Below are 27,206 nucleotides of genomic sequence, written 5' to 3'. Positions count from 1 at the left end.
CAAATTAAATTAATCAATATTAAGTACATTGTTGGTTGAGCAGTAACCTTTATTTGTTTTTTTGATATGTGATTAAAACTTAAAATTTTTTATTTGTGTTTATCTAACAATGTTATAATCTGATAATAAAGCATGGCTAAGTGTCGGGAACCTCTGTTTCTGGAAAATTTAGATTTTATTTGTATACCTCTCCTTTCTCCTAGGGTAAATTTACTTGGTTTCATTATAGTTGCCAGTAAACGCAAAATTTATTTTTTGAGGTTTATAATTTAAACCTTAATTGTATTTTCTCCGAAAACTTGATGAAAAAAAATTGTGACTAATTACCGAGCATTAGTGAAAAGCTTGCTTTCAAATATTCAAAATTTTAGGAAAGAAAACAGGTGGTTTGCTCATAGAACATTTTTGGAAGAAAACCAGGTTTTTAAATTTTAAGGAATTCCATTTAAACAGGCAAAACACTTTCGCCCCCGAGGTAGTTGTGACTTTATTCAAATTTATTAATTGTGAGCGATATTGTTACTGTTAATTCACAACATTAAAACCGTTAAAAAAATTTTTAAGTTCTTCAAAGGCCACATTTTCAAGTTCATCAAGAATACCAAATATTAGACAAATCAGTTAAAAAATGTAGGATATTTTAAAAATCTTAATTTTTTTATCGTACAATTGTACTAATTTTAACGTTGCAATCATTTTTAATAACTTGGGAGTTGTTATGCAACATTTTCATCGGGATTTATTTTGAAATTTAAATTTTACCATTTGAATTTCATAAATCTGTGCGAAAAAAGCTTGTTTTTAATAATTGTTTTATGCGTTATATGAATGTTTATTAACTGACATAATACACAGTGAGAGTCTTGAATGATTTTAAAAAGATTATTATTTAAGTTAAATGTTCTAAACCAAATGTTCAGTTTTAAGAAAAAAAGTAACTTGTTTATCACAGTTTTATCACTCTAACATATTTTTATAAAATTTTGGACACAACATTTTTAATCATTAGGTACGTCCCTGATTTTTTAAACTGCTTAGGATATTTTGTGAATATTTGGTAGGCACACACATCAAGTATGTCCAAAAACTAACCTTCTATACTGAGTTAGTTATAAATATAGTACATAAAACAACATCGAGTCAAAGCTCATCGCTATTCATATTAATTTTTCATCTATTTGAACAACTTTATCAATTTTTGTAAAGTAAAGTTTTTTTTTTAAAAGAAACTGCTTACCTGATGATGTCCAGATTGCGGCCAACCAGTGTTGCCAGAACTAGGATTTCTCCTACTACTCGTGTACAACTGCTCTGACGGAGGCGTTCCTTCTTTAACGCGTTTTTTAACCGGCGATAGTTGTGTTTGCTCCTTTTTATCGTGTTGAGATCTATGTAGTGTAGGAACCTAACAATATACTGGTTTAGTGTCTTGTGCTTATCAAGTCAATCATTATACAACAATGTTGAATTTCATATTTATTATACAAAAATTACCATTAAATGATGGTGACTGTGATGGGGAGCCGTCTGTTGGCTATGGTGGTTCCTGGAACTTCTCTTGCTGGTTCCCCACGAACCGCTGTGCTCTACAATAGCGGGATTGTAAACTTCGGTGGCCACGTCCACCGGAAACACCGGCCTCTGTTCCTGACACAAATAATTCATTAGATCGAGTATAAGGAATTTGTATACTTAGCAATATAATAGGATTAATTAATTTCAAGAATGCGTTGAGTCACGTTTCAAGCATAGTGTGCCTATAAATTAAATTACCTTTCGACAATAATTACCAGCAACATTAGGTCTATGCAAAAGAAGTTTCAGCTATTATGGGAAATTGCATAGATTTATAAAAGGAATAAATTACTATATAACTGTGAAGAACAGCCAAAATCGTTTATATTTCTTATAATTTCAACGTAAAATCTAAAACTGCAATAAAAGATACGCACATAAAATGTGATTTATTAACATTATTGATACTGTCAACGCTGCTCATACAGCTTCCAATAAAATCGGAAATACTGACTTTAAACTAGCATTTTACTAAATATGTGATCAAACTCTTGTGAACAGCAGCAAATATTCATTTATTTATATAGTTTCAATATATTACTGCAAGTACTATTTATTACAAATATTTAGATTTGTAACATTTTTAATCATTATTATGTCGCATTTAATGCGATTTTGTCATTAAGGTAACTTATTTTTGACAATCAATCTTCAGTTTAATTAAAACACAACTTGTAAACCAAATATAAATTAATTTTGTATTACTTTTTTTGTATATCATTTATTAATAAATATTAAAATAAACTTCCAAAGGCCAAATAAACTTCGATGTACGTCATTAATAGTAACATATATCGCGTCGCCGGATTTTAAATATTTTCCTTAAAGCAAAATAGTCTAGAAGTGAAAAATATATTAACAAGTGTTCTAACTCTATTAAAATCATATTTACGTTAAACTTTTTTAGAAGAGAGCAAGGTTCGATTGAAAATTGAAAGTTTAAAGGTTAACAAATGACAAAACGCAAATAACTCAGACATGGCAAATACAGTAAATTTTCCCTTACCAATAGAATCGAGGGGTGAAAAATATAAATTTTCTTAATGAAATTTTTTAATGAAATGTTTGAGTCTCTCATATCTTATGGTAGTGACCTGTGATGGGCAATAATCACTAGCTGTAATTGTGTTTGAAAAAGACAGATTGTACGCCACTTTATTCTTATATAATCCCGGAATACTTAAAGTTAGATCTGTTTCGCTGCTCCAGCTGGATGTTTTCTATTGTAAACTCAAAGATGAAAATTATATTAGCCATCATAATGAAATAAGGCAACTAAAGATATCTTGCGGTATCATTTCGTAGATTATTACTGCTACCATGTTTTTTCACAGGCATGGCCATTACAAGTTCCTAGTTGTTATATATCTATTATTGTGTCAAATTTTAACATCTTTACTTAGTCCATATACAATGTATGTTTTGTAAAGTTTTTCAATTTTACTATGGAGATTAATATTTTAAAAATGAATCTACAGCAGCTGCTATTTTCATGTTATTTTTTTGTATTGTATTTTGCTGACTTTCATCATCACCTTTGACAAATACACCGCAAAATAGAAAATTGGTGGAGGCAACTAGGTACATTTTAAATATTCATTTAGCATATAAAACTACAAATACTGTTTCCTTTCTGATTGAAAATCTTCATTGCACAAATAATTTTTAAACAAATACACACTTAAATCTTACTGGGACAAAATTGCATAGAATAATAGTTCAAGTTCAGTGAAACCCAAGAACAGTCATGAAGAAAATCACATTTTTTTCAAACACAAACAATGTATTAAAATCGAATCCAATGTGTTTTTGGAAAAGTTTACATATTTCAAAAAGAATTGTAAAATAAGTATTAAAATATTTATTTTAACTGTTTGAAATAAATGTTTATTAACTTAATATTTTATAATTTATTTAATTCATTTATATATGTTTAATAATATTTATTTACAAAAAAAGCACTTACTTGTAATATGGCCGAAGAATCGACTAGCAAAGGCCTACCCCATTCGGCCTCAGAAAGAATTGGCTGTTGAATAGCCGCATGTTGTGGGGGTAATTGCTGCCAAGAGGGTACGATGGCCATTTGTTGACGATTGGCTGGCCAAGAGGTTTGAACAGCGTTCTACAAGAAAAAATTAAAGTTAATTTAAGAAAATCCTTGATTTTCTAGTAACTACTAGTAACTTCGTTACTTTTAAAAGTTTTATTAATTTTCATGAACTTGAATGGCTTTTTTTGCCCTGAATTGCAGAAAAGTGTTTTTTCAAGAGAAAATGTTGACGCTTTTATTTTTTTTTATATATATAAAGGATGATGCAAAAGTATGTTCTAACATTGCAGAAGTTTTGATAAGAGTCCAAATGGTCCATTTTATTATAATTTTGACATAAAATTCTTAATTCAATATCTTTTACATAAAAGGAGTATTGTTAATTTAAGTCAATAAGAAGTAATGTTTACCAGGTAATAAATTTTGAAAATGGAATCTAAGAAACGACTACTTAACTTACGCGTTAGTTAAAAAAGAATAACAATATTAGGCATCAAATGTTAATCAAATTTCAATATTCATTTATGCTCGATTATTTATGCCAGAAACTACTCCGGACCAATACCGATAGGAGGGTGTTTTTAATATGTATTTTACAATGAACTGTGAAATAATGAAATGCAATAGAACGTGTCCAAATTTATTGGTTATAAATATGGCTATAACAGAAATGAATATTGTTATAAAGAATTAAGAACATTACTCAATATTGACACTTTGGAAAGGTGAAGAATAAACCACAAGATGACTTTTTTACATAAAATTATAAATGGAACGATTGATTGCTCTGATCTTTTAAATCTTATATGTCTAAATGTACCTGATAGAAGAAGCCGATACACAAATGTTTTTCATATTCTTTATCATTCAACAAATTATGGCAAAAATAATCCTATTTCCGGAATGTTAAAGAAATGCAAATACTATGCAACAAACTAGATTTTTTTAATACTTTAGAGGCTAGCTTTAAGAGGTCAGTAAAGCAGGTAGTAATGTGACATGTTTTATATAAATTATTGTGATATAAATTTTAATATTGTAGGTACTTTAAACTTTAGTAGTGGTTGTGTGATATTTATCTATTATTTTATTACCATATATGTATGCTATAGTTAGTCTATTTATTGTAAAATGGTTATGCTGTAAATAAATAAATAAAAATAAATTAAAGTTGACAGTTGGGCACTTACAGTCAAGAGCATCTGTCTACCGGTAGGTTCAACCACACTAACAGGCACGTATTGTTGCTGGCCCGGTTGGCTTAATATCGGCGGTTGGATCTGTAATGGCGGCTGTTGGACTACAGTTACATGTTTAGCAGGAGAGCCACCCATTCCCTGATAACCTAAACGAAAAAAAAACAGTTTTATAGAAATTAAAAGTCGAAGCATTTATTAAAAAAAATTGGGAACAGTTTCTAGAGTCTATAGTCACAAAAAGGGCGTTTTCTTGTTTTTTCTTCTAATTTAGTAGTTTATGGAACCCAGAGATGAATAAGAGTGCTGGGTGGGCTAAAAATTGTAATTTAAAATAAAATAGTAAATCACACAGTCAAATAATCACAAGAGGCAGAAATAGAATAACGTAATGAAATTCCGATTTGACTTAATTCTTCCAATATTTGGTTAAAAAATAAAAAAACAATAACATAATCAGGAATATTTTTTTGTAATTTAGTAAATGAATACCCAGTCGGACACACTATACTTACAACACTATGCGCCTATTCATCCTAAACCTCTTTTTTGCGTTTTTTTTTTAAATTTTTACATAAATAAAAATCTATCTGTATATTTCGTTTTTTAAATAAACTTACCTGCAGGACAAAGTATACTAGATACGAGTTGATGTTGAAATGGATCAGCTCTACTACCCGCAGTGTATTGGCGGCCCATACTTCTTCCATTGTATATTTGGTACTAAAGGTGTAAACAAAACATATTATTGAAACATGCAACGAACTCAGCGGCAGTTGGTAATATGCTCTTAGTTTATTGTAACAAAATAGCCCTAACTGTTTAAAAACTTCTTATTAATACTTGAAGAACTTTAAGAACAAGCGGACATTTTCGAGAGAGAAAGGTTGTTACTATTCATGTTGCAAGACTTTACAGTGTTTACACTTTACAGAGTCGAGTAGTCTTTGACAGCTAAGCAGCATAGTATAAGGTATCAAGTAAAAGAAATTTCTTTGTTCCAGAATGGTTTATTTAATTAAGAACAATGTATTATTAATATTTGGTTTGTAGACTTTGTCTAGCTAAGGAAAGGTACAGCACGTGTTGTTCGGCTCGGTTGCAGAGTAAATTTGTTTACGCCGCTGCCAAAGCAACGGTATCGATCGCCCCGATTGGCATATAAACAGTACCGTTGCGTTAATTCTTATATTTGAGTTCTGTGTCTTTTAGTGTTTATATCTTAAAGGCGCGCTACTGTCGCTAATCGCGCGTTATAGGGGACAAAACTTGGCGCAGCTTTGAAACAGATGGTGTACCTTTCCTTAGCTAGACAAACTCTAGTACCTTCATACTGTTTTTTTATTATGTTGACATTAAAAATTCTATGAGAATGAAGATTGTTTAAGTGTGTCTTTAATCTGTCGCCGATCTCGTTAATTGAATTACCAGCAGTAATGTAATTAAGAAGCATGTGTCCAAATTAAAAGCTCACTGTAGTGTACAACTGTAAGTAACTTTCTAAGAGAATTTATTCGTGGTCAGATTAATTCTTTTAAACCAAATATTTTAGACTTCTCGGACTTACTATTTTGATGTGTTTGTATAAAACTCTTCTTAAGTATTTAGAAAAATTTCTGTAACTAAAAAAAGACTACAACGTAATAGTCTTTAACTAAAAATGGTATCAAGGAATGAAACTATCTAGAAATTAAGGTGAACACGTTGAAATTTAAAAACCGTTCCAGATGAATAATAGAATATTGAAACCAAATAAATTATGTAAAAAAACACTTATAAAAAAGATTATGATGGTTTTAGAACCGAAACGTGGAATCGCGTTCGGTGCTAAGTGCATAAAAAAGGTCTGAACGTTTCTTTTCATCGTTAAAAATAAAGCCAGAAAAAAGAATAACGAAAACAACGATTTCCTTTTTTCGATCGCATATATTTGAAAGTAGTGAAATTTTATCAAAATTAACAGTCTTTGAACCGACCTCTCTATCTCTTTACTGAAAGGTTAAAAGACAAATTGAAAGTATATATTTGACCAACTATAAAAAATGACGGAGGATCTTTTATATTATCTTTTATGAATATTTTCTTTAGATACCGTACAGGTTTACTACAGGGCACACAAAAAATAATAGACCATTATGACATTCTTAAAGATGTATTTGAACCATAAAAATTTACAACCAGGCCAATAAACTTTTTTTAGCAGAAAAAAAATCGAGTTATGCAACCAAGCCTGTAAAAGAAAATATTTAAAAAAATGTATAGTCACTAAGTGGCGACATGAACCCTTTGGAGGGTGGTTAATGAGAGTCTGGAGGGAAAAAGCATTCGAGTTTTAGAAAATATTGTATCTAGTCTATTTTCAATTTTATCATGTAAAAAATTAAATCCATTTCTTAGCATTGTAGTTAGAGTGTACATGTTTTTTTAGAGGATGTTACTTAAAGGTAGAATAGTTAAAGAGGGATGCTTAAAGAAGAAAGGTACATCTCGTATAGAGAGTATTACTTAAAGGTAGGTCATAATTTGAAAGAAGAATTCTCACAAATTCATTTGAAATTTCAATTCTCGAAAAAGTATTAAAAACTGAAAATAGAACAAACTTGGCATTATACATTACAAACTTGGACCCCGGTGATTTTTCAAGACGAAAACCTAAAAACTTGAAATAAATGGACACTTAAAACATTTTTTTCTTAGCTTCCAAAATGAATTTCTTTATTCTGCTTTTTTTTTAAGTATGCCACATTTAAGGTTTCCTTAAAAAAAAAATATCAACTTAACGATTTTAAAGTCTTTTAGTATAGACTTTTTATGCAGGACTAATTCTTGTCCTAAAAAACTGCAAATGTTCTATCTTTCTCTTTTTATCTGATACTATAAATCTAAATTAAAAAAAAAATCATCATAGCTTACTTGGAGTACTTACCAAATTATCATAGCCCGATCTATCCCTAACCAGTCTCTGAACCTGATTGGTCAACTGGTTATTGATAGTAAACGTAACATTGCCGTTTGAGTTCGGCACGAAATTAGCAACTAAAGACGGCGCTTGCTGAGAAGTTTGGTGATGAGTCGCCGTTGACGAGGTAGTGTAATCATTACGTCGGCAAACCTAATTATTTCGAGAAAAAAATTATAAGTATAAAATAAAGCGACGAGTTTATTTTATTTGTTTCATACACATAAAAAAAGCATTTAAGGAAAACAAATTATTAATATTGAACAGTTAGTAGGGGAAGTCTTTTCTCCACAAATAAAATGCTAATCCTCTAGTTTCAAGAGTTATGCATTTCGGCAAGTGTTCTTGCCATCGTGCCAAATTTGTGTGTGTGTTTGATAACTCTAGTCTGATAATGGTAAGAACACTTGCCGAAATGCATCCATCCTGAAATTAGAGGATATGCATTTTATTTGTTGAGAAAAGACTTCTACTACTAACTTTTGAATACTATATTGACTCCACTTCAGAATGGACTTTTTCGTTAATAAATTATTAACAGGTATAACAATTAAATATTCTGAGTTAATAACAAAGAAAAAAATATCTGTTTTTATTAAATTCTATGTATATGTTTTGCAATTTGTCTTCGATTTGATGAAAAGGTTTATTTTTTAGGTCTGCTGGTAGCATATATTAATATACAGGTAGCTCGATTTCAGATAGTTCCATAAAGAAAAACGGCGAGATGAGATAATTTGTAGTGGCCTAGAGTAAAATCGATCCACCAGAAGTGATGGATAGGAATTGGGTAAATCAAATTCAACCGTCTCTAAAGTTTGAGCAAAACATGGTTAGAAATATTTTAAATACTCCAAGATTCTAGGAGATATTTCCTGATTATTAATGGCGACGAATGGAATTTTGTCAAATCGTTATGGAAAAAGCCAATAACTATGAACTTCTTTCTTCTCCTATGAACATTCTCTTTACAAATAATTCATCTTTCTCAATATATGGCAAACACAACCCTTCCATTGTGAAAATTATCATAGGAGCTTTGAATATCCTAACCAGTATCAGCAAAAACTAAATATTTGGGAGACCATGTCATACGACCATTTTTTATTGACGGTTCTTTGAATGCCCAAAAATAGATAGATCTAATATGAAATTGCAGGTGCTACCTTTCAGCAAGACGACTATCCTGCTCATAATGCAGTTAGAGTAAAGGAATTTTTAACTTAACAGTTCTTTTCCCAACGGCCTTATTCGTGGGCCGGTGATATAACGTGACCGCCTAGATCTCCTGATTTGTCACCAAACGATTTTTTGTGGGGTTATCTTAACACCATCTAAACTCAACACAGTAGAAGGCTACCCAATTTAGAGGAATTAAAGACAACAAATTTTATATATGTCAATTCTTTTAGTGTAGGAACTCTTTCAGGGGTTTCCAATACAGGTTTTACAATAGGCTAAAGATACTATTTAGCGAAAGCAAGTGGTTTATTTGAACCTTTTATTTAATATCATTTCTATATATTTTTATTGACTTGTAGTGGTGTGCATGAAAATAGCAGTGGCAGTATTTTAACGTAAACAAATTCCAAAGGTTATGTGTTCTAAAAAAAGTAAAAGCAAAGCGTTTTCTTTATAAATAAGAAATTCATTATCAAGTTAAACGGCTACCCACCCTCGAGTGTTAGCAAAGTGAAAATTCTGAAAAATTGTTTAGCGCACTGACAGTATATTTTCTTGGGAAATTTATTAATAAAAATAGGTCGCGCGAGGAACTGTACACCACAGAAACAAAAAATTATTATGAATTTGTTAAATCAAGGAAAAAGTAATAAATTTATTCAGCGACGACTCTCCTGTTCGGCAAAAATGATTGCAAACGCAAAAAAGTGAAAACCTTTTGTCGAAAATCGAGGCCAAAAAAGAAAGACCACTTTAAGAAGAAATGCCACTTAGGTGAATATTTATGCAACTTAATGACCCGAAACACACTTCCCGTAAAGCGAAAACATGGTTTGAAAGGACACAAATTATAAATTTTTAGACTGGCCGGCGCCATCACCGGATCTAAATCCTATCGAAAATCTATGGCAGCAATTGAAGCAAACATTCTTTTTAAAGAATACCCATTTTATCTCTACAGATTTTTAAAATGCATTACAGAGCGTAAAAGATTCTAACTCGCCCATGTATGTAAAGGCATGGAAAATGTTTTAAAATTTATCTCTATGTTTGCCGAATATTTGTTAAAAATTCTGTGGAAACCCATACGTGCCTCGCGAATGCTAGAGGTCTAGTAAAGAATATTAAAAAAAAAAAGAGATCGAGGAACAGCAGGGGTTGAAAAAAAGAAAAGAGAAATGAAAAAAAAAACAGCGGCTGCTCCATAACGTTATAAGTAATTCGGAAACCAACAATCTCTATACATATTTTAGAAGCACCGTAAATTATACTGTATATATTTTTATATCTGTAATAAGCTGTTTTGTTTGATACTGGCTGACCTATTATTTTCATATAGTTAGTAATTTTATGAAGCTATTATAAAAAAAAAAAAAACATTCCTTTGGTTAAATATTTCATCAGTGGAAACCTTTGTTCAACAAAAAAAAATTAAATTTATACATACCTCCATCATTTGGACGCTGGCCTTGACATTGTTGCAGTGGGCATAATCGATTAAATGTGCCAATCTTACGAACGGATGATTTAGGGCCTCGCCGGGCGTCGTACGTCTCTCCTGTAAAATCCAGTTTAAAGTTGCACAGGACCGAACAAAATATTTACCGGGGACAAATAAAATATGACAATATTATATTTCTCAAATAACATTATAACTCTTAAGGTCTTGATAAAAAAAATATAATATTGTCATTTTTGCAAATCAAAATAAATATTGCTACCTGGTCCATTGTCAACATCCTTTTTAGTAGGTCAATGAACTCCTTCCTGTCCACTTTTTCTGCCAGTAATTGACCGCCTTCTAAGTCTGTGGGAACATTTACCTGACCTAAAGAAAAATTTAAAGTACAACGTTGGTTTACATCCACTTTAAAACCAAAAAATTTTCTAAGCTAAGTAACCGTTAATCAAATTGGACCCAAAAAAAATTTTTTTTGATTATTACACTCTAACTAAGATAACTTTCTATCCAAGAACCAATAGAAGCTGTAAACGAAATTCCCTTTACTTTTAATTAATATATGGTTGATCAAATGCCTAAAACGTTTTTTATACTATTACACCATCTAACGAACGTCACGATGATTTTTTAAACTTTTTTATTCTAAAAGCCCAGGGCAGGCAAGTTTTGTAATATAAATTTATAGTACATTTAAAAAGGAACGATATTCAAAGGACAAATACTTTTGCAACAGTTATTTAACAAATCGCAATTTAAAAGCAAATTATATTAACGGTAATTCTCTATAGTATCCTAAAGATGACCCACTAAACTACGATTCCTTCTCTAAAATTACCATTGAATCGCAAAAATATACAAAGAATATAATCATAAACACTTACCAATATCATCTAAACAGTTAAATATGTACTTTCGAGCCTCTTTAGATTTAATGCCAGTTTCAGCCTCGTGCTCCTCGGGCGTTTTTAATCTCCAAAATGGATAAGTACTGTCCATATCTCTATAAAAGAATTTCGTAGTCTTGGACGCGTTATTCAGCATATGTTCCGTTGGTAATCCTTGTGTCTGACTGATATATCTAATCTGATCGTACTCAGAAGAGCCGGGATAAAGCGGCCAACCTAAGAACAGTTCAGCAACTACACAGCCCAACGACCACATGTCGATAGCTTCGCAAAACGGTAATCCCAAGATGATTTCTGGAGCCCTAGAGCAAAAATTCAAAAATATATTTCGCACAATTTTCGGGTATATGTTTTCTTTTACCTGTAATATCTGGATTGCAAATAAGTGTTACAGACCGCTTTGCTTACATGACTGGCAGAACCAAAGTCAATAACTTTTACGCGGTAAGGTTGTCGCACTGGGTCCACCAACATAATATTTTCTGGCTTTAAATCCGCGTGGATTAGGCCCAATTGCTAAAAAATAAAGGATGTATTAAAACATCTCATAATAGTTTATTAATTTTCTTATAAATGCCATATTTTACAATTGTATATAGCCAGGAATAAAAAATAATAATTTTGGAATTTTATTACGTATATTTTGAAATTGGAGCCTCTCAAGTACTCGTAACTTTATCAAAAATACCGAATATGCAAAGTTTTTCTCCCTTAAGTTGACCTATATCCTGAACCCAGTTTTTGACTGGGAATTTTTAATAAAGCCTTTGAAACAAGTAGTTTTAGATTGAGCATTAAATTTAAGTGTTTTGCAAATTGGTGTACTTTTTTGTGAAAATAACGAATAGTTAGGACTACGAGTTTAAAAAACCCTAGTAACTTTTATAAATATCAGCAAAGTGGAAATTGCCAGAAAAAAAATCTGCTGTAATTTGCGACAATCGTGAAAACTGCTGTGAAAATAAATCACAAAAGCAATAGTACTCCTGCACGGCCAGATGTATAGTAGCAAGCAAAAGTAAAGAAATAAACTTTGTAAGTATAATTCAAAATATTTTGAAGTTTATTTAAGAGATGAATTTAACATCTCATTCTATGCATTTCTTTAAAATATCATGTAATTTCTGCTTCTTTGTTTTTGGCATTCCATTTTTAAATACTTTCGGTTCTTATGAGAGCATAAGTAAAGAAACAAGTCCAAAAAATCTAAGAAAAAACAACACCTAAATTAGGCAGTTCAAAATCCGTTTGACAATGCTATTTCCTTTAATATTAAGGATCCACAACTGGAGAAAGAAAAAGTTTTAGAACATGTATCAGTTCACACAAAGTTTAAAGCAATATGACCTTCATATAAGAAGACCAGTCAAAAAACCCTTTATTTCATAAAAAAACAGAAATGGACATCTTAGATTATGATCATTTGTATTAAACTGAAAGACCGTTCTTTTTTCTGATGAAAGTAAGTTTAATTTAAGCTTGTCGGATGGTATTTGGTTGGCAAGACTTCCAAAGAACATAGTTTGAGCTGCATTTTCTGTCCCATTTAAAATAAATGGGTATAATGGACAGATTTAAATATCTAGAGATTCTGTCTAATGTCAAGCTTCCATTTGCAGAGGACCATATGCCATTAAAATGGAGATATCTCTAAGACAGTGACTCAAAGCACATTGCCCAAATAGTAAAACAATTTTTTAATAAACATAAAATTGAAGTGACCAGCCCAGAGCCCCGATCTTAATCCAATTGAGAAGCTATGGGATATAAGGAATTGCGTAAGCGGTCCCCAGAAAAATTTTTAGATTTTGATGAGCTGTTTGAGGCAACTCAAAAAATATGGAATTTTATTCAACATGGGATAATTGAGCTCCTGTAAAATGAGTATAAATGTAACATATTTTTCACGAGATATTCCAATATACGTTTTGATGACATAATTTTAAGGTGTAATAATAAATTAAATTCAAATATTTTAATGTCATTTTTTCGTCCACAATAAAATTAAAGTAAGTTTTATGTCAATGTAAGTTTACTTTAGTCATTAGAAAAATTATTTTTATAAAGCCTGAAGAATGTGTAAAGTGAATACAAAATTTAAAAAAATAATTGAATTGCGCATACAACCGATAATAAATGTAAGACAGATCTCATCGATAGTATATATATTTCTTTTATAGTTTGGTAGTAGGTCACTAAAGCTCTCTAAAATGGGATCAGCATTGGTATTGACTACTGAATTATCTGTTTTATGCTAAATTGTGTCTAGATAATACTGCTTAATTAAAAAAGGTCTATAATTTGTCCGACGCAATTAGCTAATAAAATATTTAAAACTTACTAAGTTTAAGTCTAAGAAACCAAATTAATTTACCAAAGAAATATTTTTCGCTAGTTTTGCCCACAAGTCATATGCATAATTTTAAAATATGCGTATAGTATGTATGCAGCCGATGCCAAAAAACAAACAAAATACTAATAATACTTAAACTATTAAACTAAAACTTTATCGTTGTACCATCCTACAAAAATAGAAAAAATACTTTATTTATGAGACTCATTAAAAATTAGTTGAATTAAGCTGAATACGTTTTTCTTAATAGATAATGTGTTATTATCCCACCTAATTTAATTAAAGTTTTTCCATTAAGTTAAATTTAATCAAAAAAGTTTTGACTAACTCATAAAATTAAACCAATTAAAACAAAATACAAAAATTAATTTTACTCAGTGGTTTTTCTCCTCATTTTACCTGATCGTTAATCATTATTTGCAATTTCGACCTATTTTCAAGAATATTTTTAGAATTTTCGTTAAACTAAAACAACTCAATAACAACCATTTAGAAAAATTCTTACCTTAAGCTTTAGCAATGCAGTCAACACCTGCTGCAAAATGGGTCGGATATATTTCAGTGGCAAAGGACTAAATTTATTCTGTTTAAGAAAATCATAGAGGTTCTGTTCCAACATCTCGAAGACGAGGCAGGTATGCGTCTTGTGCTGAAAGCACTCGTAAGCACGCACGAAGTTGAACTCATCGGCATTTTCTTGGCTTAATCGGGAAAGGATACTCACTTCAATCTGACCCTATAAAATGCATAAATTAGTTTTTAGTTTTAAAAAGATCACAGACTGTTAACTTTGAAATCAACCGTACTTTATATTCACTAGAATTACTAAATAGGATATCAAGTATTAACAAAAACACACTTTTGGTTTTCTAGGTTTTCTATGTGAAAAATAGTGTACTTTTTACACTATACATATAGTGTACTATCCATGCACATAGAGCATTATTTTTCATATTTGCCTATACCTCATACAGGGGCTACCAGAAAAATTTAAAAAAAAATGCATATTGTAAAATCGAAGTACCATAACATGTTTTTTAACTGAACTCTATCTACACTTTCGGCCAAAAGTACAAATTCTGTTATTTTCACTTCAAAAATATTTGACAACATGTATTTCATTTATTTTTAAATCACTTAAGTTCTAGCTTATTATGATTTGATGATGATTGATATGACACTATTTTTTTAATGCTGCTGGTTTTTCTATTATACGTTTTTTGCTCTGTCTTTAAATTTATTATAGTGAATGAAGAATTAGTGAATCCCTTGATATTTTTCTATGGTAATCTCTAAAAAATACCATTTAATATATCTCAAAAACTTGTTGTATTAAAAACCATGATTGAGCAACAAATATTTGTTCTCAACAGAGATTGAGATTATGATAGATACACATGGTGCATGTACTCAAAAAATAAATAAGTTCATCAAACGTTTTTAAAGATATAATAATTTACCGCTTTGCAACGTACAGTACAGGGTGTCCCAAAAATCAACGCTAAACCAAAAAAAGGCAATAGAGCAGGTTCTCAGGAATTAAAAAAAAAATATATTTAAAAAATCTATCTTGAGTACTTTTAACATTATAGGCATTCATAGAAAATAAAAAAAAATTAATAGCCCCCATTGATGACCTTTTTAGTAATGTGGTTGCAAATTTTTGATTTTTTTTTAATGTAACCCTAAATAACCCTTCGATAAATTACAAAAGTAAATTTAAACACAACTGTCCACATTTTTAATAAATTTTAAAATTTTAGTCAACTTGTGTTGAAAATTGTGTCTTTTGACCATCATTTCCCAACTAACTGTCCTGAAAAAGAAAATTACTTCACTGTTTGGCAAGTGATTTCAAAAGTTGGCGTACCTAATCTAGATTTCAAAAAAATAAGATACTTGCTAAATTATTGGTTCAATAGGGGTGTTTATTGAACCAATAATCTAACGGTGTGATTATGGGTTCAATCTGGCTTTTTTGAATTTTTTGGCTTTTTTGTAAGGTACTGCAGTAGTAAAGGTCTTAATTAATGGCCTAAGTTGCGCCACTACCTTACCTACCTTATTATTCACCCTGTAGGGGTATTTCTGAACAGGGAATCTGTACAGGTAGATAGGGCGGGGTAGAAGAATAGCATATTCGAATAACATTTCTGCAAAACTGCATCTTTCAGCCATTTTAACAAATCAGAAATTTAATTTTGACTAACAAGCTTAAAACACTTTATTAAATTTTTTTGCAACTAGCAAGTTCTCATTGAAACACTTAACGTGCCAAATCAAACAACGCTTTTTTCTTCCGAACATATGGGTGATAACGAAAATTTTTTACGATAGAAAAAATTATTTGGCACTAATTACTGACTGAATTTCATTACTAAAGCTAATAACTTAAAAAATGTTTTTTTTAAATTCTAGTGTGGCATTAAAAACCAAAACACAAAATATCTTGATTCTAACAAGAGTACCTTTTTTAGTCAAAAACATTAGGGAAATTGTTTCCTTTACAAAAAAACACACACACACACTTGCAAAAGTATGGCCAATACAGTAAGGAGCGTCCTCTATCTGTTACGGTAAAAAGATGCCCATTTTCGAGTTTCTCATGCCAAAAAAAACCCCTAGGTACCAATTTTCAAAGTGGTATGTCTCAAAATGTTAAAAAACTAAAATAAAATCGATTTTTAATTTTTAAATTTAAGACCCTATGACTAAGAAACGAAGCGACTTTGGACTAAGGTAATTTGCTTTAAATCGGCTTGATTTGACCTCAGGAGTATGTCCTAGGATTTTGTACAGACCTTTTAGAGACACCCTGTATATTTCCAGCAGAATAATATACATATTTTACGCTAACTGCGAACTACGTTTTATAATAATCAAAATGATTGCTTGATGTTTCATCCGCCACTTCTAAATTAAGTTTGAAATTAAAGTGAGGCTATTTAACAAAAAAAAATCCGTTGAAATAAGTCGAATTCGAGAACAGTTCCTAAACTGCGGAATTACCAAAATTTTTCCAGTCATCTATACCATACCAAAAATATAGTTTTTGGGTGTTATTTTAGACATATAGTTATGCAAAAATATAATTACCTGTCGAGCATACGAAGGGTGATTCTTCAATATTTTAATAGCGACAATCTCGTTTGTGCCCTTTTTCCAGCACTTAACCACCTGGCCAAAGGTGCCCCTGCCCAAAAACTCGAGGACCTCATACTGGTTGGTCATCGAGAAGAGCACCTCATGCTGGACTAGCTGATAATCTCCGTCCGCGCCGCTCCCTGAACCTGACGAGCACAAAATCGCTATACGTTAAAATAAGTGTTACATTAAAAGTGGTTCATCCCAACATATATTCAACAGAACTAATGGAATGGATTATTGAAAGCAAAACCTTAAAAAAAAAGCAACACACCTTGAAGAATAATAGTGATCATCTAAAAACGTTTTATTTCATGATGGTGGTAAAGTTGTTACATGGTGCGGGGAAATTCATTTTGGTACTAAAAGAAGCGTCCAACAATACCCTGCGGTTTAAAATAATTCCGAAAAATTCAGAAGCATTTTGCCCTTCAAGTTACACAATGATGACATATGTTAAATGCCATCGTTTCGTAGGTTAAGAGGGTGACAATTTTTTTTCAGCAAAAACATGTGATTCAAGAGGTTTGCCGATTGTTCTGTTAAAAAATGGTGAACATTAATAAAAGATGAATATTTTCTATATAGTACACTTAATAAACCTATTTAGAGATTTGCAAACGATTTATGTATTCCTTTTGCAACCTGTCAAGTGTTAGCAGAGGAAGGATTTTAAAACTTCAAAATATACAGAGATCGGCTTAGTAACCTAATAAAACTAACAAAGAATAATTATTATTCTGGAAAAATTGAATTATCAAAGCAAAACATTAGACAAACATGAAAAAAACATAAAAGAGGCAACCAATGAAAAGGAAAAAACCTTCAAAACAGCTACAAAGTGATTGATAACGAGGGCAGAATTATAGATAATGATAAGAGGTGGCAGATGCTTTTAATTATTATTTTAGTAATGTAGGTAAAAATATGGCCAAAGAAATAAAAAATACAAAACAAATTAAATTTAAAACAGTATGGAAAAATCTATGTACCTAAAACCTATCAATAAATATGAACTTATACTTCAGATAAAATCGCTAAAAGATAGGGCAGCTCCGGATAATGATGGTATATCTGTTGAAATCATAAAAATTTTTAAACTCCTATACATAAGTCAGGAACCAAAGAGGCCTTAAATAACTATTCGCCTATAGTACTAACTAGCAACCTCTCAAAAGTGATAGAAAAGTGCATTAAACTTAGGCTGAATGAATATTTAAATGTAAATAAAATAATATCAGAGCTACAATTTGGATTTAAACAGAATTTTACCACTGAGGATGCAGTTGCCTGTTAAACAAATTATACAAACCAAGGTTTTGTTCAGGGAAGTAAATGTATTGGAGCTTTTCTTGATCTAGGGAAAGCATGTGACACACCATATTCTTCTTGACAAATTAAAGCAAATTGGTGTACGTGGAATGGTACTGAAACTTTGTCAGTCTTACCTAGGAAATAGAATTCAAAGCGTTAAAATCAACAATTCAATGTCACAGGGGAGACAGTGCTTGGCCCTGTACTATTTATGATTTATGTAAATGGGTTATTTTGGATAATTAAAGAGGAGCAAAGACAGTGTGTTTTGCTGATGACACAGCACTGATTGATCAGCACTGTATACGTCTAACACAGAATGCCAGAAAGTTTTCCTGAGCTTTTCAGCTGACAAGACTAGTTCATCCCAAGTCACAAAGTTATTAGGGGGCTTTTTGTCAATATGTGTTAGAGCCATTATTTATTACTCAAAAATACTTACTAAAGATCATTCATAATAAAAACAAGATGTATTCTTTAATCCAATTATTTAAAGATGCAGAAGTGTTGACAGTAAACCAGATATATATTAAGTCTATAGTTAGGTTTATCTCAAACACAAAAATACACCTAAACTTTCTAAATCATGGACTCTCAACACAGCAAAGATTTTTAATATATTAACAAATGAACTAAAAATTGCTCTTAATAAAAAAATAAAAAATAAATTAAACAATTGTTGATCGTTAATAATATTGTATTTAATATATAAACATATCTATTGATAGTTCTATTCTAATTATCAAAGTGATACATTTTGTGAAAAAATAGGTTATTAAAATTTGTTATATTGTAAAAAATAGATATATATTAAAGTAATTAGATACCCATATACACACACAGAGCTATGCTCCATTTTGTATAATATATATTTGGTTTAAGATGTATTATTTTAATGAATAAAGAATAAAGTAATATAGTATATAAAGAGTACTCTATTTAAAATTGGCCAATGAGTGCAGGATTTAGCCAAATTATTAGAATAATATTCTGCTAATAAAAAAAGGAGTAGTAGTATAGAAATCAATTACGTTTATTTGTTAAAATAGGCCTTTTTGAATATTTTTAATAATTCATACAAGGTATGTCAAGTTGAAGATAAAACCCTGACAGAAAATATGAAAATTCAAGTGAATAAGCCATTTCATTCCATTATTTTTCATTGTTTAGCAGCTGCCTAATATTTTTGGCATAATCTCAAAATCAACGACCGTGCGTAAAAAAATTAAGACGGCCAGGCCAAACCAGTTACTGTTAATAAACAAAAGTGGACCTTGAAAGAACTAGCACGCACCACGATGTTGTTTGTCGAGGTTTTCACTTGGCGTTCCAATTCCTTAAAAGACCTCTACGTCACCTTATCGGTATAACGCGTTTTTAAACGTTATTTTTTTTTTTTTAAACAGAAATCGCAGTAATCTAAACCACTTTGGAAAATTCGTTTTAAATTGTCTTTGTAAGATGCAAACAAACCATTAAAATAATTATCGAAATTGTTGTTTTTCATTATTGCGGGTTTTACGCTCTGATGAAATTTCGGGAGGCCAAGTGACAAAATAAAACGTTAAATATTCGCCAGACTAATTTTTTTAATGTTTTCAGAAGTCAAATCAAACGAAACCTTTACTTGTCCTACATTATTTGGCTACAAAAATTGGCAAATATGACGAAAGCCAACTAAATGGTTCAATGTAAAAAAAGCAATTCCAACCAGCGAATGCTGGTTTCATTGCATTATATTCAACCACTGACTGAACTATTATTTCATCTTTTGATCGTTTTGGCACGGTTTAAAGCATCAATAAATCTAAATTAAGAAACATTAGACACATTTAAATATTTAAAACATGTACATTTAAAGCAGGCAACAAGGTTAGTATTAAAAAACATGTATTTAAATATGTTCATTTTGAGTTAAAGTACCTACTAAATTAAGCAGTTTTTTTGTAGTAGTTTTAGTTTCGGTTATATATTATTTTAGATTGGCCCTATAATAACCACTCAATAATCTAATAGTTATTCTTGTGATGAATTATAATAAGTAAGTTATTTTATTTAGGTTTATCTTATCTCTAGTGAATTTTATAAAACGCACTAAATTTTGCAATTTTCAAGGTTCTGCTTTCTATTTTAGTAAAAATTCTATATATATTTATAATTCAAAAAAATTCACAACAGATATTACAGGACAAGTGATTAAATTGACATAATCACATGTTAATTCGCATTAAGTTTATGATCATAATTTAAGGTTATCTTGTTTAAAAATAAAATAGGCTGTCTTATATTTTTAAAATCTAAATGTAAATAAAAAATATCATGGGATTTTAGTTAATATAATTTGTTTTGTTGATTTATTATATTAACTACTAAGCTCAGTAAAAATTACCAGGGGACTTTATTAAATTTAAAAAAAAAAATATTTAAATCACTACAAAAGCATGCATGTTAAAAGAAACAGATAAATCCCCAGGATTTTTAGTTAACATGAAAACTAACTTTGAAGAATAAGGTAAATAAAATAAAAATTAAAAAAAAAAACTTCGTTTAAGCTCTTAGAAGAAAGCTCGATCTAAATGATCATAAACTTCAGAATGTACTCGCTAATGCAAACTATGAAGAATTTGAAATTGTTTGCAAATGGATCAGTTTATGTCGGCATAAATCCGATACGAACATGGATTTTTCATCATCCATTAAAGCTCATTTATTTTTAACTTGTCATATTCTGTTTTTGGCCGACCGCCAGAAAACAAGAGCCGAAGAGTCGGAACAGATTGAGTCATTTTTATGTGTCACCACCCCCGTTTATTCCTTTTCGCTGCACATAATGCTAACAGCCTTAAATTGATTTTTTTTTTAATAAATTTCTCGTATGATTCATGGTTAACTGCAGACGTTTTTCATTTATTTATTAAAAATATTGCTAAGAAACTTCTTTATTGATTTTTCACAATTTTTAAAAGAATAATAAATGCTGGTGGAGGAGTAGCTGCATCAAGCTATTTAGCAATTTTTAAGCAGTAGTTATAACATTCTTAAATACAAAATTTATTTTGTATTTATTCCAATTTACGGTTAGCTGATTAGCATCTCTTCTACATATTATGTTAAATATTATGTCCTCATTTTAATAGTATGAGCTTTATTCATTAACGTGACTGTAAAATTTAAATATATGAAACACGGTTTTTGCTGTAAAATTGAAAAGCTTTCTTCTAGTAACTGTGTAGTTTTATGCACTACCACGTAAAGTCTTTAACTTCTGATTTTTTTTAGATTTTAATTTCTATCTTGCTATGTATTACAAATAAAGTGGATTTATTTAAAGAGGATTTTGATATCTTATCTTAAATTACATCTCTCTCGCTATTTTCATATTTAAACAATACAATAAAATGTCAAATACTTTTAAGTGGTAGTGTAAATTAATAAAAAAGTTTCAAACTTGCACTAAGTTGCCAATAAATAAAGGAGAAAAGTGAATTTACCTTTTTGTTCAAAAGTGAGCAACATCTAAAAGTTCTGGGGTCCTGGGTGACCTTTATTATACACACATTAACCTTTTTATAAATTGTAATTTAAAAATGGCCCCGAACTGTAACTAAGAAGCAGTTGATGGTGATAAAAAAATCAAAGTGGACTAAATGTTAAAAAGCATTTCGAATTTCAATAACGGCATTCTAAATTTGCATAGCATTGTTTTTTTTTTGCAAATAAAATTAGATTCAATTGGATACTTTAATTTTTTAAAAGCTTTAAAAGACCTCGTCGATCGTCTGACCCTCGGTTTATCTCAAGCATTATCTAAGTCTAAATTCAAGATAAGAATCATGAAAAGGTCCTAGAAAATCAAAGTATACAGGGTGATGATGATGGTACGTTAGCCGTATATGGAAAACGAACCATAGAATTTTTCTTAAAATTTGGTAGCCATGGCACAGATTTACAGAATACCAGATGCGAAAGATCGCGGATATAAGCTCCCGATATTCGATGCCCTTGAAAAGGATGGTTTGGACTGGCCGCACCAATGCAGTTGTTTTAAGTTTTTTTTTTGTAGGGATAGATGTTCTGCACTATAATTTCGCTGGGATATTATAATGCATTTATAATGTCAAAATAGAAATAGGCTTAAATAAAACATAATATAAGGGTTCTTGAGTACATTTTTATCTCAACAGATTTAAGGATCTTATTTAATAAACCATTAAAGATGAAACAAAATTTTTAATTTTCTTTTAGTTTTATCTGATTTTTTGGCAGATGATAAATCTCTGTTGGCGAATTTTAAAGTATAAAATATTTTAAGTCGCATAAATAATTTTATTAAATACTGGAAAGGAAAGTTATCACATGGGTGAGTAAAATTATTGCTTTTCATTATCTCGAAATATTTTTGTGAAATTCCTTCTTTATCGCAATTTGTTTCAAATAATGTAACAAAAACATTTTCCAATTTATATATTAGGCATATGAATTGTTCATTTGGCAACTTCAGACCCATTTTAATGTTTTCGATAACACTGTCACTGTTATTATGGTACTGTTTAAGCCTAGTAAATAAGTTGTTGTCTAAAACATTAGCATCATTGGCAAATTTTAAACAAATATCACATTTAAGAATTTTTAGAGTTTTATTAATTAAGTACCCACAGACGTAAATAAATGCATTTTGCGTTGGCAAGTTTTTCCTTTTTGTAATCATAATCTTGCTAATAAATTAATTGCTTTAATTTTTCGGTCTAGAATAATTTTTTTTTGCAAAGTCGCACGTTATTATCTCCTAAAACATATTATTCAAATGCTCTAAGAGAATTCCTAAGTCGTCAGCACAATTCATGTGATTTGAATGCAAAAAAGTTTGACAAAAAAGTTTTCTGAAAGCCCTTTCAAATTCAATTGGAGTTGGATTTGTGGAATTGCCTTGTTGTTGTCTAGTACTGCCAAAAAAATTTTCTAAACAATCCTGGTTGATTCTTCTCAATTTAATATAGCTAAAGCCCAAACTAGAAAGTTGCTGCCAAAGTGCTAGTCCAGCCTTTATTCTTATCATATAACAAGTACGAAATTTACACACTTATACCCCCCCATTTCAACAAAAATAATACTAAAAAAATATTTACAAAAAATACAAATATATTATTTCAATTTAATTATTGATCATAAACACGCGTACTACGCAAAGAAAATTAGAAGCACGCGGCGCGGAGGCTTGCAGCAAATTAGACCCCCTGCCACCGTACTAGGCGGGTGATGGAAATCCATCACCCAGGAGGCGTGTCTGAAGTCTGGCGCTCGCACGCGTATTTTCGATCAGTTTTGCATCTGTATTCTATAAATCTGTGGCCATGGTAACAGACTCTATCAGTATAAAAGCACTGCAGCGTTGATGCTTATATAGAAAAATGGCAACACCTTTAATTTTTTAAATGCAACACTTTGAGTCTTTTTTAATCATACTTCCCTATACCTATCTCTAGCGGTTTTTGAAAAAAAAAAAAACAATTTTGTGTGTTTTTTGTTAAATACCAAGGAATGATTAAGTGTTTATTTCTCAGCTATTTAAGTTTCTAAAAAGCTCAAATTTGAAACAGCACTTCAAGAGGCCATTTTGATTAACTTCTTATAGCGTGATTTAATCAGCATTGTATACTATACAGGTACATAATTCAATTAATATTTTTCATTTATTAAAATCACGAAAAGTCCATTTTCTTAAATGGAACACTCTGTTTTACTTTATATTCTAATGGACGGTTAAAATACGTTTAAATATTTTCATGAAATTTAATAATTTTAGACATTTTTATTTTGTAAATTACTTAGCCACATATCCAGATCTACTATCAATGAATCAGCGAAAGTTTGTAAGGTTACAAAATAATTTTGTTAATTATGGCTCTAAATTAAAACCTGAATTAAATAACACTGTTACCTATGAAGAAAAAAATATTATGAATGTATTGGCATATTTTACTGCATATCCACAAGCTTCAATTAGAAGTGCTAAATTTTTAGAAATTTTAAGAAGTGTCGTAAGTAATTTTTTGCAAAATCTGCCATTGCAAGATTTTCGTACTTGTTGATTTCAACTTAACGGAGCCTCGCCTCACTGTGGAGCCAGTGTAACGAAGAGAATTTTACGACATGTTTGATTATAGATGGTTTAGGCGTATAGGACCATCGGATTGGCCGGCAAGATCGCCAGATCTGACATCTCTTGATTTTTATTTGTATGGTAATATAAAGGAAAGGATGTACGCAACACCATTAAACAATAAAGAAGCCAAGTCAGAGAGTTATTACCAGTTTTGAAGAGCTAGATAAAAGCGAAATTAGAAGAGCAACAAATGTATCCACAAGAAAACGATTTTATAAATGTTTTGAGAATAATGGTAGTCATTTCGCAAATTTCCTTTATTAATAATTTTATTTGTTACTTTTACGTATAACTTACGAAGTATTTTGTAATATAAATAATCTTTTTTATCCAAAAATTTAGATACAATGTGTTTAATTTTCTATATATTCTTGCTATTATTTGAGCACATTGCCCACGGAAAATAAATGGTCCCATCACAACTTCATTTGAGTAGTTAAAAATATTGTTCCTTTTTTTATAAATTCAGTTTATTATAAAACATAATTGTAATACTGTAACTGAAACTGTCACTATCATAACTAAAAATGTCGCTGTTATTAAATTAAAGGTATTTTAACTGTCTATTAGAATGAAAAATAAAATATAGACTTTTCGCCATTTTAGAAAATAAAAAATTTTAATTTAATTCGATGACTCTCTGTAATTCTGATTAAATTGGGCTTCTATGAGAAGTTAATCAAGGTGGTTTCTTAAAGTAATGTTTAAAAATTGAGCTTAGGAATTTCAATCGCTGAGAAATAAACAATTAGTTATCCCCTTTTTAACAAAAAACGCGCAAAATTATAGGCATAGTATAGAGAACTAAGATTAAAAAAGACTCAAAAACAGGGAATCAAAATTTTCAGAAAAATGCTACGTTCCGTTTTCCATATACGGCTAAATGACGGTCGTCAATCACCTTGTTTAATATATCTAGTTCAGATTTTAATTTTTTATCATACTGTTGTCAAAGTAACAATTTATATTGTTCAACTTATTTTTTTAGCAATTTCTAACATGAATCTTACTTTTTTAAATAAAAACTTTACTACACAGTTCTGTGAAATTTAAATTTGAAACTCTAATTTAATCTGACATTTATTGTCAGGACTTGCTCAGGATTGTTGCACTGTTATGTTAATCAAAGTTTAAAATAATGAATGCTATGGAGTATAGATGGTCACCCAAGTCCTAATCTCTAGTTTCCTCCTTATTGCCCACCAGTTAGCAGTATTATAGAGCGTTTATTAATAAACATTTGCTGCACACAAAAAAAAAACCAAAAACAGACAAAAAAAAAGTCATCGTACATTTTTTCTTACCTTGCGGCTGGGGGTTCGCCTGTGCGGCAGCGGCAGGGGGAGCGGCTGCTGCCGCCCCGCCCCCCTGCTGCGCCCCCTGAGCCGCCGGCTGGGCCGCCCCTGACTGCGTCTTGACTGCGTGTTGGGCCGCCGTCGTGTTGCCGCCCCCGACGCCGACCGCCGTCGAAGCTGTTGATGTAACGTTGGTGATGATAACTCCGTCGTCCGAAGAAGGGGGGACACTACCCACCCCCGATGCCGCATTACCCCCTGTCGACCAGGTCTTGCGCTGAAAGAAAAGTACTACTTCAACCACATTCCTAATGTTTCTAAGCAAATTCTACGGCCATGAAAGTAAAATTTGAATGATAAAGGCTATATCGTAATGACAGATTCTAGACAGAAAAACAGGCAAACAAAGTTAAGTGAAAAACTCTCTAGGTATAATCCCAAATTAGTAGGCTACTAAATTTTGGTGGGTCTCAATGCTGTCATTCAAAGTAAAAATTATTGTGCTTGTGATTTTAGTTATATATAGGCATATTTGTCATTTTCAAATTCTAAATAAGTTAGAAGTAAGTGATATCTAAAATATTGGTAAATTAAAAATGAATGATCAGAGGACGGCATCATGCATGCTGGGAAAAAGGAAAATCAAATCGTTTCTTTCACAGATAAATTAGCTGTCACCTCTATAAATTATAATATTATAACAAAATAAGACAAACAAAATATTTGCGAAATATCATCTTTTTAGGAATATATTAACAGAATTATGTAATTGAGTATATTCTTATAATCTAACAAATGTTATGCTTCAAACCAGTCACAAAGGTAAACACCACAAAAATGACAAGAAAGGTAACACAAAGTGGCAATGATGGATACTAGCCTTGTCAGCATGTCAGGTATTTTACTTTGGCAAGTTGTTTTTTTTCATAACCTCTTTTATTAAGAATATTTTTTTATTCTGAAAGGTTTGCTGATTTGTGTCAAAGTATATGTATATTAGCAGATCACAAATAAAAAAAAATTTTAGGAATACATTTTTAAGGCTGTTACAAAATACAACACAGTTCAGTGGATTAAGAAAAATTTACATATATTGTATTAAAAAAATAATAAATTGATTTGACATCATTGTCTGAGAGATGGTGAATACAAACACCTCGCCTATGGTTTCAAGCTAGGCTTCTTCTAGGTATTCAACGTTTTAAAATCCCAGATCTATTTATTTACATTATGATTATGCAATTGTTAAGTAGGTTTGGAATATTCAATTTTTTTAAATTCAAAATAAGTAGATTAAAAATCAGATGAAATCTACATTAAACTAAAGATAATGACACAGAACGGAAAGATAAAACTAGTTACTAAGTATAATTTTTGGTTAAAATGGTTAAAAATAGAAAAAAAAATTATTAAAATCCAAAGTACATGACAGAAATGGAAGGAATTATTAACTAATAAACATAATACACTTTTCTAAAAACTAAAGTATTTAAAAAATGGCCTTGTTTTCACAAAAAATAAATATTTTTGCTAACTAATCTGCTTACTTCAAACACATATGTATCTTACAAAACCCTTTTGTTATAATTTCCCCAAATATATACT

General features: G+C 30.5%; 1 protein-coding gene across 13 annotated transcripts in view; it reads right to left on the bottom strand.

The window, feature by feature from the left end:
* The window catches only part of LOC126737015 (homeodomain-interacting protein kinase 2), a 62,441-nt gene that overhangs the window by 28,949 nt on the left and 6,286 nt on the right, over positions 1–27,206 (bottom strand). For 5 of the 13 annotated variants that reach the window (XM_050441693.1, XM_050441686.1, XM_050441683.1 and 2 more), the window contains exons 3-15: positions 25,599–25,878; positions 16,782–16,993; positions 14,191–14,421; positions 11,694–11,848; positions 11,309–11,634; positions 10,684–10,793; positions 10,413–10,523; positions 7,751–7,936; positions 5,445–5,547; positions 4,819–4,973; positions 3,542–3,700; positions 1,495–1,647; positions 1,238–1,405 (exon numbers count right to left, since the gene is read on the bottom strand). In XM_050441693.1, the coding sequence (XP_050297650.1) occupies positions 1,238–1,405; positions 1,495–1,647; positions 3,542–3,700; positions 4,819–4,973; positions 5,445–5,547; positions 7,751–7,936; positions 10,413–10,523; positions 10,684–10,793; positions 11,309–11,634; positions 11,694–11,848; positions 14,191–14,421; positions 16,782–16,993; positions 25,599–25,878 (2,349 nt within the window). Of the gene's footprint in view, positions 1–1,237; positions 1,406–1,494; positions 1,648–3,541; positions 3,701–4,818; positions 4,974–5,444; positions 5,548–7,750; positions 7,937–10,412; positions 10,524–10,683; positions 10,794–11,308; positions 11,635–11,693; positions 11,849–14,190; positions 14,422–16,781; positions 16,994–17,103; positions 17,261–25,598; positions 25,879–27,206 lie in introns of those variants that run through there. The other 8 variants (XM_050441684.1, XM_050441696.1, XM_050441689.1 and 5 more) reach the window with 6 other exon arrangements.

Source organism: Anthonomus grandis, chromosome 6, assembly GCF_022605725.1.
Source record: "Anthonomus grandis grandis chromosome 6, icAntGran1.3, whole genome shotgun sequence".
NCBI lineage: Eukaryota > Metazoa > Arthropoda > Insecta > Coleoptera > Curculionidae > Anthonomus > Anthonomus grandis.
Note: the sequence above shows the minus strand (reverse complement) of the source record. Positions and strands in the feature narration are given on the sequence as shown.